At 48.4% G+C, this 13,884-nt stretch overlaps 1 protein-coding gene across 8 annotated transcripts in view; it reads right to left on the bottom strand.

The window, feature by feature from the left end:
• The window catches only part of Hlcs (holocarboxylase synthetase), a 179,716-nt gene that overhangs the window by 140,663 nt on the left and 25,169 nt on the right, over positions 1–13,884 (bottom strand). For 4 of the 8 annotated variants that reach the window (XM_047563333.1, XM_047563326.1, XM_047563327.1 and 1 more), the window contains 3 exons: positions 9,076–9,238; positions 7,006–7,973; positions 1,943–2,125 (listed from right to left, as the gene is read on the bottom strand). In XM_047563333.1, the coding sequence (XP_047419289.1) occupies positions 1,943–2,125; positions 7,006–7,973; positions 9,076–9,127 (1,203 nt within the window). In that variant the 5' untranslated portion in view covers positions 9,128–9,238. Of the gene's footprint in view, positions 1–1,942; positions 2,126–7,005; positions 7,974–9,075; positions 9,239–9,713; positions 9,898–13,119; positions 13,297–13,884 lie in introns of all 8 variants that reach the window. The other 4 variants (XM_047563332.1, XM_047563331.1, XM_047563329.1 and 1 more) reach the window with 2 other exon arrangements.

A 13,884-nucleotide genomic window follows, 5' to 3' on the forward strand; every position in this document is an offset into this window, starting at 1 on the left:
TCCAAATGTCTGCTCGCAAGCCACTCTTTCCTCTGTTCTCTGTTCAAGAATCCAGAGGTCCCAGTCCCAAGTCCACCACAGTCAGAGCTCCCAGCAAAGGTCAAGGAGCACTGCCAAGGGCCAGCCAGTCCACCAGGGGGAGCCTCAGAGCAGACAGACACTCCCTCCCGTTTGCTCAGGAAAGGAGGCAGAAGCTCCAGGAGGGCGACAGAACCCTCGGCCCCCCTCACCCCCCGCAAGCTCACCCGCAGGGCCCTGCCCCTCCTGCAAGGCAGCTGTCCGCAGGACCTGCAATGCCAAAGACGGGCTTTATTTTGGTATTTCCACAAGACAGAGTGATGCTCTTCCTTCTATTAGCTGAACACGTAAAACAGGGAAAGGGGCTCTGAGTTCCTGAGATGAAGGTACAAACAAAAGCCACACCATTAACTCCCAGAGCATCCATCAGGAACAGGGCAAGCTGCCGAGAGCTGGTGATGAGAACACAGCAAGAGCATGTTTCTTAAAGGAAAAAACCCACTGCTGTAGTATTAATTTTTAAAATTAAAAACATTACCTTCGGTTTTTCTAGACTAAGTGCCAGGCACTTGTCAGCATATAACAAACTTTAACTCATTCAATGTCCCAATCACCTAATAATAATCATCATTACATTATTATTAAATAATAAATTATTTAATTATGTTATGTATATAATAAATTATTAATTTTGTTATAATAAATTGTTATTTAATAATTATTCACATAGAACTTTCATCCAGTCCTCAGGTAATCCTGAAAGGCAGCTCTCAGGTTTCACATCTGTCTTCTCCAAGGAAGACAGGGAGCTTTGCACCCCTCTGGAAACTCAGCTTGCCAAGGGACACAGTGGCCTGGAAGACAGTGCCCTCTCTCGAAATCGTTGGAGGAAAGGGTGCATTTTGTTCTTTTCAAGGGAGGGCAGGTGAATCCGGTGTGTAGAGTCACCTGGGCTGCAGGGTATTTTCTGAAACTACATGGTTAGTCACTAACCTCACAGATTTGCCTGCTAAGGGGATACAACAGAAAGAGACTTGCAAAATCATCTGTCACTAGGAATAGGAAATGGACGGCACAGCGACGTGAGGAGATCAGCAGGAGCACACAGCTGGAGAATCTGGAGGCCCACCCCAAACCAGGAATCAACGACGGGCAGCCATGCAGACCCCAGGCGGGAGAAGCCCCAAACCCATTCCGAGAACAGGGCATTTTCCTTTTGAGACAGGGACTGAGACCAGAGCACCTCTGCCACAAGAGGGCAGACGTCAGCACACGCAGAAGTCCCGACTTTCCCATGCAACGCTCTGCTGAGAAAAGCCCAGAACAAAACCACCGGTTTTTATCCCACACGACTAAGATTCCCAAATGCAGCATCCCTGGGGACCCAGAGTGGCCTGGTTCAGTACCGCCCTCCCATGCACACCAAGGTCCACAGATGGCCAGTGCCCTGCAGCCAAGGGCACATCAGCTGCATACAACCTGCACACAAGCTCCGAATCCCTAAGTCATCTCTAGATGACCTACACTACCCAACACAATGCGAGTGCTATGTTGTCCCGCTGGGTTGTCCAGGGAACGATGAGCACGTGCTCAGTAAGGGCACAATTACTTTTTCCCGTATCTTTGATCTGCAGTTGGCTGGCTAAACCTACAGATGCAGAACCCACAGATGGCGGGCGGGGGGCGGAGGGGCGACTGTTCACTCTCAACACACACAACAGGGATCTTCCCCTACAAAGGGCCATAACCTGCACACCTCCCGAACTCCAGTCTTCTCCGCCTCCCTTACCTACGCACGCCAAAATAAGTCAAAGACGCTCATGCATCCAAAACATGGTTTCTAAACCCAAAGCCAAAACAGAAATGGGAAATCACAATGGAAATCAAAATCAAAGCCAACAGAGGAGGACGGTGAGGCGCTCACCTCCGCAGCCGGCAGCAGGTACAGGGGCGTTAAGGCAGGAGCTTCTCGCAGGTCACAGCTGACGCCCAGGGCTGTGAGGATCTCCTGGAGGACTTCGTACCTTCTCAGGTTGCTTGCCTTAAGCAGGTCGAAGTCTTCTTGGGTCTGCACTAAGGAGGAGCTGGGAGGTAGCTCCAAGTGCACCTGAGCAAAAAGACACCACTTGGTAAATCGGGGCACTTACAGTCTCAGAGAGTTTCTTCAACAGGTTTTCTAAGAGTGAGTGTGGACTCCACTCCTTATCAACAGGAATATAAACTCTGAACCTGAATATCTGGAAAGTAACAGAAATAAAAAGAACAAAAAGCATTTAAAAGGACATTTTTCTCTCTTTTTTTGGTACTAGGAATGGAACCCAGGGGTGCTCTATCACTGGGCTATTTCCCCAGCCCTCTTCAATTTTTATTTTGGGACAGGGCCTCACTAAGTTGCCCAGGCTGACCTTGAACTTGTGATCCTCCTGCCTCAGCCTCCTGAGTTGCAAGACCACAGGTGTGTGCTACCACACCTGGCCCTGAAGGGCCTCTTACAATGTGGCTGCCAGGCTGAGAGGTCGGGTGGAACTGACCCTGGGAGGTCAACAGACTCTTTACAGGTTGATTTTTATCACCAGCCACGTGACCTCGGCAAGTCACTTAGACTGGTTATCAGCCTAAATCACCTGCAGCATAGTTGTGCTGAGAAGCTAAGTGAAGTATGCTGTGCTGGCTCAGGCAGGCCCCAGGGCCATGCTGGGAACTCCCACCTGCCTACCAGCCAGAACTGGAAGCAGCACCTGGGAGGAGAGGATCAGGAGCAGCTGCAGGAACGGAAACAGTGGGTCCTGGACACCACACAGGCCCTCCCCCTGCCCTCCTCCACCGGGCGCAACTCCAGGTCTCACAGCCTCGTGTACTCAGCCCAGACTGGCTGGTCAGTGAGAAGCAAATCATCTCTACCCACCAACACCTGTCTTGCATGAAGAAACATACTGGAACTTGTAGCTCCCCTGAGATCAGACTTTAGTTGAGTTTTAAAGCCTGGAGGTGCCAGAATACCCAATAACCAGCACAGTGAACTGAACTACTTAGCTTTACTTATTTTTATCTACTGTATGGAAAGCTTCTGACCTGAATATTAGGAAAGTGAAAAGCCAGGCGCTAGCCTTCAGGTAACTTCACAACTCTCCATTCCCGCCCAGCCCTGACCAGGCCAAAATACTGTCTACAATGGTCCAGATCTGAAAAGGTTTGCAGAACGCTGTCCAACATGGTTCCGTGCTCCAGTTAGATGGCAGCTGGGGCTCCCCCGCCCACAGGGCACGCCCGTCAATGGGCAGCAGGGAGGACACCTGTCCTCCAAACAGCCCTGGGCAGGGAGGAGGCACAAAGGTGGAGCATGGAAGGGATCGTGTGCTACTGCCTCCTTGCCCCAAGATGGGCATCTGCTCTTGAGTGGACACAGGCAGATGGACAAGTCACACCACAGGGGGTCCATTTCCTTCAAGTGAGCGTTGGGGTTAACCTGGGGGTTAAAATAGAGGAGAAATAAAGTGAGCAAAGTTCTGCCCCGCCAGAGCTCCAGGGAGAGGAGGCAGCACTGACTGAATGGTGTGAATACACAGAATATCCTAGAAGCACAGGCAGTGAAACGTACTAAACTCATTTCCACACGAGAAAGATGCCAAGGGCAATCCACCTGCCCATCTACCAGCAGGCCTCTGAGTTCTAGGACACAAGCCACTGAAATGGGGAAAATGATTCCACTTACTATCTTATGGTTTCAAGATTTTAGGTGCTGGGCCCAGTGCAGTGGCATATGTAATCCTGGCAACTCTGGAGGCTGAGGAAGGAGGATCACAAGGTCAAGGCCAGCCTCAGCAATATCGTGAGGCCCTAAGCAACTTAGCAAGACCCTGTCTCAAAAAATAAAAAGGGATGAGGATGTGGCTCAGTGGGTAAACACTCCTGGGTTCAATTCCCAGTACCAAAAATAAAAATTAAAAAAGAAAAAAAAAGTCAGGGGCTGATCTGGGGGTGGAGGTCAGTGGCAGAACACTTGCTGGCATGCTCCAGGCCCTGGGTTCAATCCCTAGCACCACAGAAAAAAGGTTTAGGTAAAGAGGCAGCATCGGCTCTGCTCTCAGCTGCTAAGGACAGAACAGCACCATGGGTATGTGAGTCGGTGTGTGCCTGGTCCTCCACAGTATCAGGCCCAAGTCATCCTCTGCCTGTAAAATCGCGACCACATGGCAGGCCTATCTCCAGGACTCGGCTTCTAAACGGTGGGCTTTTCAACTGGACAGAAAGTCACAACGGGAAATGTCTCTAGCTACACATGGGCCGACTGGCCTCTAGCAGGCAGAGCCAAGGCTGCTGCTAAAATCCTAAAATGAACGGGGACCCTCCCTCCACACAAAGCCCCCAAATGTCAGTGGGGCCATGGTTGAGAACTCCGCTACAAAAGCAGAACCAATCCTGCCCTGAATTAAAGTTCAGTAAGAAAAAAAAGTCTTAGCCGGGTGCAGCGGCTTGCGAGGCTCAGGCAAGAGGATCACAAGTTCAAAGCCAGCCTCAGCAATTTGGCAAGGCCCTAAGCAACCCAGCAAGATTCTGTCTCAAAATAAAATATAAAAAAGGGCTAGGGATGTGGCTCAGTGGTTAAGTGCCCTGGGTTCAATCCCCAGAACCAAAAAAAAAAAGAAAAAATCTTTTTAAATCAATTTTTGAGCTTTATTTGAACAACTTCATGCCAAACTCCTGATCCATTTGATATTCAAATAACAGCATTAATCCCTGGACTTAAATTTTCCCTGCAAACTTGGTCAGCACGGCGAGCATGCAAACATGCCCGTTTTTCCTGCATCACTGTGAGCACGAGGCCACCTAGCAGGCCGCCTGCCCCTGGGGTGCCCCCCGCCAGCACAGCTCTGTCGCCCTTGAAGTTCTTCTCCTCCTTGTGCTGGGCTGCAGCATCACCAGCTTAATAACAGAGAAGAGGATGATGAAACTGAACGGAGAAGAGGAAACTAACCAGCCTGTAATAATATTTACTGGTTGATCCTGGCAAGGTATCACAGCGACCCAGCCTGAGGAAGAAACAGTGACCGTGTCACACAGGAGACCGGAAGTCATCTAAAATCAAAAAGGGCACTCTAATCCTCTGCGTCTGATTTGTGGAGCTGCATTGTACTGCCTTTTGCTCCTCGGGCAATGCACTGCGGTATCAAATTTTACGACAGTAATGGGGTCAATTTAAATGGTGCAGCAAACAGATTCGCTGTGTAACTTGGAGAAGTGGATCACAACAGTGCCGAATCGATTTTCTAGTACAAGTCTGCACACAGAGGCGGTAAAATTCGCTCTTCAGAACTGAAATATGGCTCTAGGAAGTCGGGTTTTTAAGTGGATTTTCTGGGAATGCATAGTTACTATAGTGACCATATTTGCAGAGAAAAAGATAAGAGGTGCACCCAGGGGGCTCGCAGCCCTGCAGGAAACCTGCTTGGGTTGCACACGTTCATCTGGACCAACGTCCAGTTTCTTAATCTTAAGCATCTCTGCTGATCCTCATAAGAACAAACGAGTGGGCTTGAGAACAGCACAGAAACCAACCGAACCCACTTAAAGGGCACTGGGTCAGAGAACTCAAGGGACTTTAGCTTCTAGGAGGGCAGGAAAGAGACAGGGCATACAAACCACTAACAAAACAACACAAAGGAAGTAAATGATTCTCAAACCCAATAACATGATAAAACAAAATCCAGTATGTCCCATCTTTGGGAGCCTCTGGGCAAAACACCTTCATCTCCCCAGGCTCTCCTCAGATTCTGCTGCATTGAGGGGAGCATTCCTTTAAACCTTCTGCTCTCGGTGTTCAAAGAGCTGCAGTAAATGATGAATAATGCTGAAGTGGCCTCTTCTGCAACTTTGCCCCCAACAACAAAGAGCCAAAGGGAAACAACAGAAGAGTCAAGGGACTTCCTAAGCTCGGGAAGGAACTCTGCATTTCTTTCGTCCTCTTACCACTTTCTCCTTTCCTCTGGATAAATACGCCATCATAAATCCACTTAACTTCCACCTTTTTTCTTTTTTTGGCACTGGGGATTGAACCCAGGGTACTTAACTGTGGAGCCACAACCCAGCCCATTTTATATTTTATTTAGAAACAGGGTCTCACAAAGTTGCTTAGGGTCTCACTAAGTTACTGAGGCTGGCTTTGAACTCAGGATCCTCCTGACTCAGCCTCCTGAGCCACTGGGATTACAGGTGTGTGCCACCACACCCGGCTCCAAATTCTCTTATTTGGAACTTTCCCTGGCACTTAGATTTAAGGGTGACTAATCTTACGAAAGGAACTGAGGATTAGAGGATGTTTCTCTTTTTTTAATTTTTTTTTTAGATGTTGATGGATGCAATACCTTTATTTCTTTATTTATTTTTACGTGGTGCTGAGGATCGAACCCAGGGCCTCACACATGCTAAGCAAGTGCTCTGCCGCTGAGCCACAACTCCAACCCCTAGAGGATGTTTCTAACCCTAACTCCCTCCACGACCAAATGTGATACTTTAACAAGATGGTCACTGATGTCTGGGATCACCACCGCGAAGTCTTTCAACTGCCCACATTAAATAAAGGCTCCATGATTTTAACTAGAGCGTACTTTAAGGTAAGAAAGTAGACAATGTGTTTTAGAAAGACTTATCACCAGTAAAGACGGGAACAAGAAAGGTCTTCCGTGCTGCCCGTGCTTAGCCAGCGGCCCTCCTGCCTCCTTCCTCCATCACAGCGTGTGGCTCATGGGGTATTCACAAACGCCCTCGCCAAACTAAACTTCCACTCACCATCAACAAGACCTCTCAGCTGGGAGTCAGAAATGTCCAGCTAGGCTGGCAGGCTCAGCCGCGGAGCACCTGCCCCACACACACGAGGCCCTGGTCTCCGTCCCCCACACCATGCACACGGTGTTGAGGCCTTTACGTGTACAGCCTTCAAGAGTATTTTCCCACCCGAAGACACCCAAAAGCACCACATCAACTCAGTACCTGGCAAAGAATGGCTTCCCCTCCACAGGTTCCAAAAGGCACTTGCACGATCATCCTGTCCTGGTCCTCATTGTCCAGGTGGCCCTGGAGCTTGCCAGGGCTGAGCTGCTCTCCGGGGCCCTCCTCATAAACACAGCCACTGCTCAGAACGCTGAGCCTCACCTGGCTCCCACCGGCCTTAGAGAAGACCAAGCTCTGGACCGTCTTCTGCAGCACACCCTTGCTTGTTACCTGCCAGCCATCAAACACGAAGCGCGAAGACAGGCCCAGCACCTTCCCTCCCTGGGAAAGATAGGCCATGAACTTCTGGTACAGGTCTTCAGGGACGGGCTCCCTGGTGGCAACGACCAACAGCAGACAGTTGTCTGGCCAGGGGTCCCTGAGCGCACTTTCCTCCTGCAGGTGGTAGAGAACATAGCTGTCGGCGTCCACACAGTCGGCCAGGACGGCCCGGACCTGCTGGAGCCGCCCGAGGGCCTCCTGGGAGCCGGAGCCCACATACAGAAGGATGTTGGGTGCCTTTCCCGTGATGTTCACTCTCCTCCCTTCTCCTTCAGAGCAGATCTCATCAGCAACACCCTCCAAACTGCTGCCATGATCATAGGGAAGATCTGGAATGTTCTCCGCAGATGCAAACTTGACTGACTCGATGGTGCTGTTCTCAAGTTCCAAGCACTCGTGGCAACTAGACAGGTGGAGGTGAAAATGCTCCAGGGCGCCCACTCCCTGCTCGCTGTCCCCAGCAGGCTCGCTCCCAGAGGCACTGCCCCTCCTCGGCTTGGAAGAACCTTCTGGAAGAGAAGAGCCTTCTGGAAGAGCCTTCGGGCCATCCTTGCCAGGGTGCTCCATAAAGTCCCGTGCAGGCTCGGTCTCCAGGGAGGGTTCAGGGTTCGGCTGCGGGACTTGGGCTTGCTTGCGTAGGGCCTGATCCTGGAGTTCCCTCAGAGCCGAGTCCTGCAAGTGCACAGCTGGAGCAGAGGAGGGATCACAGAGGGCTCATCAGCACTTGTCATGCGACAGGCACAAGAGCCTCACCCGCACTCCACCTTCTGCCACTTACCGTCCAGCACAGCCACCTGCACAGCTCCACTCACAACCCCACCTCAACCCCGGACATCCCGGGGAGCCACATAGTCACTCCCACCAGCTGGGAGGGTGCTCTTGAAGACCCCAAGTGAAATTCCCAGTTTCTACATCCTTCCAACACCGATCAGAGCCCCAGATCATCTTCCTGACTGGCAAAGAAGGTGAGATTCAGAGAGATTCTGTCTATTACAGAATCAACAGGTAGGCTGTTATTCCCCATATGACACTGAAACTGAGGAATAAAAAAGGAGCACGTAGGGACCTACTCAAGCATGCCCTGAGAAGTCACGCACAGGATGCTTCAGAGGATCTGGGAGAAGGTCTATCCAGCATCTCAGCTCAGGACCGGAATATACATTTACAATAACTAATTCAAAAAGCATGTGTTGAGCACTTTCTGCACACAGGACACAGCGTTAGGCATGTGCACATGGTGAATCAGGAAATGAAGTGATTGACACAGCTCCCAGAGCTAATAAGTGGCTCACACTCGCCCATGAAACAAACAAGCAGCAGACAGAAAGCCTGCACGCAGCCCTACGGGAAGCAGGTTCCGTGCCTCCTAAAAAAAGACCCGTCCCAAAAACTGTGAAATGTGTGTTTTAAGTGAAAAGCCATTAGATTTAGAACTTCACAGTACAACTGGCTATTATTCCCATTCAGTCAGACTACAGTCTAGAAACCATTATATTGTGTTATAGTATGTGAAATAAACATTATAAGCCATCCAAATATGGACACCACCTCACAGATATTGCAATTATGAAAAACCCTGGTTATAAGCCCTAAAGATCATCCCTGAGCCCAGAAAACCTTGCCACGTGTGTGAATTGTACACTGCAGTAGTTAAATCAAACCTGCTGGCTGAATCAAACTGAAACCAAGCACTGTCCTCAGTCACATCAACAGCAGCAACCACAGTCCTTAAACTGATAACCCAGGAGGTTCCGCTACAGGATGGAAACATTTCCCAAAGTTACGTACAGACGATCTTTTGGGGTACCAGTCCATTATCCATCTGGAGTCGATCTTCCATGAACGCCACTCCCAGCTTGCTGAAGTCGTCCACACTTGCTTTAGCAATTAGCTGGTAGGGATCCCCAGGTCTGCAGGCTAACGGCAAACAACAGTCGGACCACTTTACAACCTGAGAAAAAGCAGGTGAGGGAGGAGGATGGAAAGGAGAAGTTGAGCTTTTTCATTTCTAAAATGTCCAGACACAATATTCTTCTCTTTAGGCTCTTCACCATTAAACTACAGTAGAGTATAGCAAATTACTGGACATTGCATTTTATTAATATCAACATCATTATGGTGCAAATACTCTCTTTTCTATCAGACAACAGTGCCTACAAAAATTGAAATAGCTTTCACCTTTAAAAGTAACTAAGTCTCAGCTGCTTTCAGGAACTGAAGGGTCGAAAGAGCCATTCCCCAGAGAATGGAAAAACAGCACCGTCCTTTAGTGATTGGGTAGAGGTGATAACAGCCAGTCCATGGCACCCAGCATTTTAAAGTGCAACCTGTCCACCAGCCCTTCTCCAAGTGTGACCCAAGGCCAAGTGCAACAGATCTACCCAGGAGCATGCCAGACCCTCCAGTTACTGAGCAAGGCTCCCTACCTGCTGCATTAGACTCTGGAGGTGGCGCTCAGGAACCAGGATTATTCATCAGGACACCACCGTGATTCCTGCTGCATGTAAACGTGGGAATGACCGTCCCCACCACAAGTTTTTCCAAAAGAATCTGACACCAGGTCATGGAATACCTATAGTGTCTCCAAGGGTTTCGAGTGAAGAAGGGCTCCTGTTGGAGAGAGGGACCTGGTCCTGAGTCAAACTCCATGCATCACGACTACCTGCCTCCAGGCAAGTCTCCCAAGTCCTGGCTTCCTCATTTGTAAAACAACATCAATACCCATCATCTCATAAGCTTCTTGTGTTCCTGAAATTCACAAGCATACACAAGGCCTCCAAGCTTGGGGCAGATGAAGTGCTCAATTAATGAACACTGCTTCTATTAGTGATCACGCTTGTGGCTTCAAAGGCACTAGTGAGCAACCTAATCTCCTTCTAAGATGCCACGAATGATTCCCCCTACTCTCCAAAAATGTCTTCCCAGGAAATACTGCCCCAAAATCTCAGAGACAGATAATTGTGAGTTCCATTTTTTTATATATAGTTTTTGTTGTAAATGGACACAATACCTTCATTTTACTTATTTATTTTTATGTGGGGCTGAGGATTGAACCCCGTGCCTCACACATGCTAGGCAAGCGCCCTACCACTGAGCTACAGCCCCAACCCAAGAGTTCCATTTTTTAAGGTGGGTGGGTTAGAAGTTTAGAACTAACTCCTAATGAAAACTATGAAAAAATGCTGGATTAAATAAATAAAATATCACGTTAAAACTACTGAAGGATTGGGCTGGAGTTGTGGCTCAGTGGTAGAGCACTTGCCTGGCATGTGTGAGGCCCTGGGTTCAATCCTCAGCACCACATATAAATAAATACATAAATAAGTCACTGACAACTAAAAAATATTTTTAGAAAAAAGTACTGAAGGACGGTCCAGACAATAAAAAACTGCCAGACCAAGTGCTAGCTGGCATACATTCTGAAACTACAGAAATGAGGAGGATTCCACAAGTTCGCCCTGAGGGGATCTACTACCTGGGGAACTTGGGTTCCAAAGTGGAGACCCAGCTGGCATGAGGAAAGACATAGAGAGCAGTAGAGCAGCACAGAAATAAAATCACCTACATGCGGGCAACTGATTTTAGACGAGGCACCAAGACAACTCAGTGGGAAAAGAATAGTCTTTTCAACAAATGCTGTTCGTATGATGGGTATCCAGGTGCAGAAGAATGAAGGAAAACTAACAAACTGGATTAAAGACCTCAATTTAGGAGCTAAAACTTCAAAATTCTCAGAAAAAAAACAGGCAGGAATTGTCAAAACCTTTGACAGACAATGGTTTCTTAGATATGATTCCCAAAGTCCAAGCAACAAAAGAAAAAAGATGAATTGAACATCAGTTATTTTTGTACTTCAAAAGACATCATCAAGAAGGTGAAAAACAAACAAAAATAGGAAAAAATACTTGTGAATTGTCTAAGTCCCCCTACAACCCAACAATAAAGAGACGACCCAATTTAAAAATGGCAAAGGATTTGAACTGATGTTTCTCCAAAGAAAGCATACAAATGCCAATAAGCACAGGAAAAGATGCTACACATCAGTGTCCTTAAGGAAATGCAAATCAAAACCACAAAGAGATGCTGCCTTCAAACCCACCAGTGTGACTATAATAAAAAACACAGACCATAACAAGTGCCAAGAATGGGAAGAAACGGGAACTCTTAACACAATGCTAGTGGAAATGTAAAGTATGTAGCCATTTGGGAAGAGTGTGAGTTCCTCAAAAGGGGAAAACCAATTCCACCCCTAAGTGTATATCTAAGAGGATTAAAAACGTGCCCACACAAAAACACCTGCAGGTAGATGTTCACAGCAGCATTATTTCTAGGAGCCCAGAGAGAAAGCAATCCAAACGTCCTTTAAGAGATGAAGGGATAAATAAAACGTGCACAGCTTGCTATGGAGCACCAGGCAGCCACAGAAAGGAACCAAGCCTGACACCAGCTATGGCATGAGGGCACCTGGAACATATGACGCCAAGTGAAAGAAACCAATAACGGACGGTCACATGGGAGTCCGCAACTCCAGAGTCAGAACGTGGACCAGTGGTTGCCAGGGGCAGGGGCAGTCACTGATGGGCATGGGGCGGGGGACTTGATGGAAATGTTCTGGATTAGATATTGATGATGGTTGCACAACTTTCTGAGTATACCAAAAAGTACTGAACTGAATGGACTGTATCCTTTAAAAGGGTGTACTTCACAGTATGCAAATTGTATCTCCATTGCTTTAAAGACAGAAGTCAAGGCTGTGCACTTGTTTCTACACCCAGACTTGACTCCTGGCTCCTCTGGTTAAGTCACCTGGCCTGAGCAAGTCTCTCAACTCCTGCAAGCTTCCACCTCCTGTCTGTAAGGTGGAAGGGAGAAGAACACCAACCTGGCGAGGTTACTGGGAGAACTACATGGAATGATCCATATGGTGCAGGGTCTGGTTCCCAAAAAGGTTCTCTTATTCCAAAACATGAAGTCCTCGGAGCAAGTATGTCAATGGACAAAAACTGGTTCTTGGGAGAAGGCTTAGCTATTGCAATGGTTCAGGGCACTACCAAAGCTCAAACCTACCCCACAAAATCTTATTCCTGGTCCTTTGTTTCTCTCCTTAGAACTGAAATTTAATTTTTCTTCTTAGAGAAGCAATAATGGAAACAAAAAAGGTTGGGAAACACTGGCTTAGAATGAAAAATAATAAATGTAGGCATTTATGGCCAACCCAATAATGGTCTGAAATACTTGGAGAAAGAGAAACCCCAGGATTCATATCCTCCCTGCACTTTATCCTCTATTCTGCCACCTCCTGACCCAAAGCCAGTGAGACTGGTAGGATCCCTGAGGGGCAGTGGAGTAGGGGGCAGCCTGACCACCAGCGTTTCAAGCAGAATTTCACATTTTGAAACTGACATCCTTTATGCAGGAAGAGAGCTGGAGTTTGCAACCTGGACAGTCTGCGCTGATCTTCAGCAGTGGGAGTAGGGAAGGGACCTGGGCTGAGGAGGACGGGAAGATACACTCACACCTGGCATGGCAGGCTTTGCAGAAGAGGTTGAGTAGGGAACATGCAGTGGGGGCGCAGGCTCAGCAGCAGTGGCAAGGAGAGGAAGCACTCGGCCATAGGGAGCCGGCCAGGTTCAGGGGTTCAAACGCTGAGTCAGCACTCTGCCGCGCAGACTGGCTTCTCCGAAAAGGAGCCAATACTTAAATGTTCACACACCTCTGAAGGAGGAGAGATGCTGGAGACAAACAAAGGAAGGAAGGGCAGGAAGAGGCCAAAGAACAACATCCGCACACATCCCTGATCAAGTTTCTCATAGCCTGAAACTGTGACCTCACCTAAGTGCGCTTCCTGTCTCTAGAGACGCAATCCCTGAGCCACAGACCATGCGAACTCCTTCAGGTAGCGCTGGGTGCTCCGATCAAAGCAAAGCCGCACTGTCACTGATACTTCGTCCGGGGGCTGGGGGACTGCCTTCCAGCGGACAAAAGCAAACAGGACACTTTAAATTTGCACTATGAGACAAAGGGGTAGAGAAAGAAAGAAGAAGTCAAGCAGAAGCTTACTCCCAAAGATCAAAGCTAAGGAAGCCCTGGCTGGCCTAAACCAAGCGGTTTCCTCTTACAAGCAGCATGCAGAAATCTGTTCCATGACCAGAGCTCTGGACTTCATGTCACAATTGTGACTGCTCCTGTGAGTATCTACTCCACTCAACTTAAAACTCCTGTCCAAGATGCCCGGAGTCAAAGACACCAGGTTAAAGCAGCAGGTGTGGCCCTTCCGCACTGCAGGTGGCAAGCTGAAGTCCAGCTGCTGGAGGAACAGAAAACTCAACAACTCATTGCACTGCCCAGAGTCAGATATCGGATACTGCTAACTTTGCTGTTATTTCTCCACTTTAGAATCATTTTAAATGCATGTTACATGGTTAAAAGTGCTAGCAACAGATTAGAGGGAGGAGGGTGGGACAGAGGGAAGTGAAGAACTTGAAGTCATGACACCAAAGGAGGAGGTTGTCTTGGGCTTTTCAGTTGACCTCCCTGCCTCTCAGGTTTGGAAAAGGGATAACAGTGCTACCAAATTCATTTCCAGTCTCATCAAGT

The sequence above is a fragment of the Sciurus carolinensis genome, chromosome 9, assembly GCF_902686445.1.
Source record: "Sciurus carolinensis chromosome 9, mSciCar1.2, whole genome shotgun sequence".
NCBI lineage: Eukaryota > Metazoa > Chordata > Mammalia > Rodentia > Sciuridae > Sciurus > Sciurus carolinensis.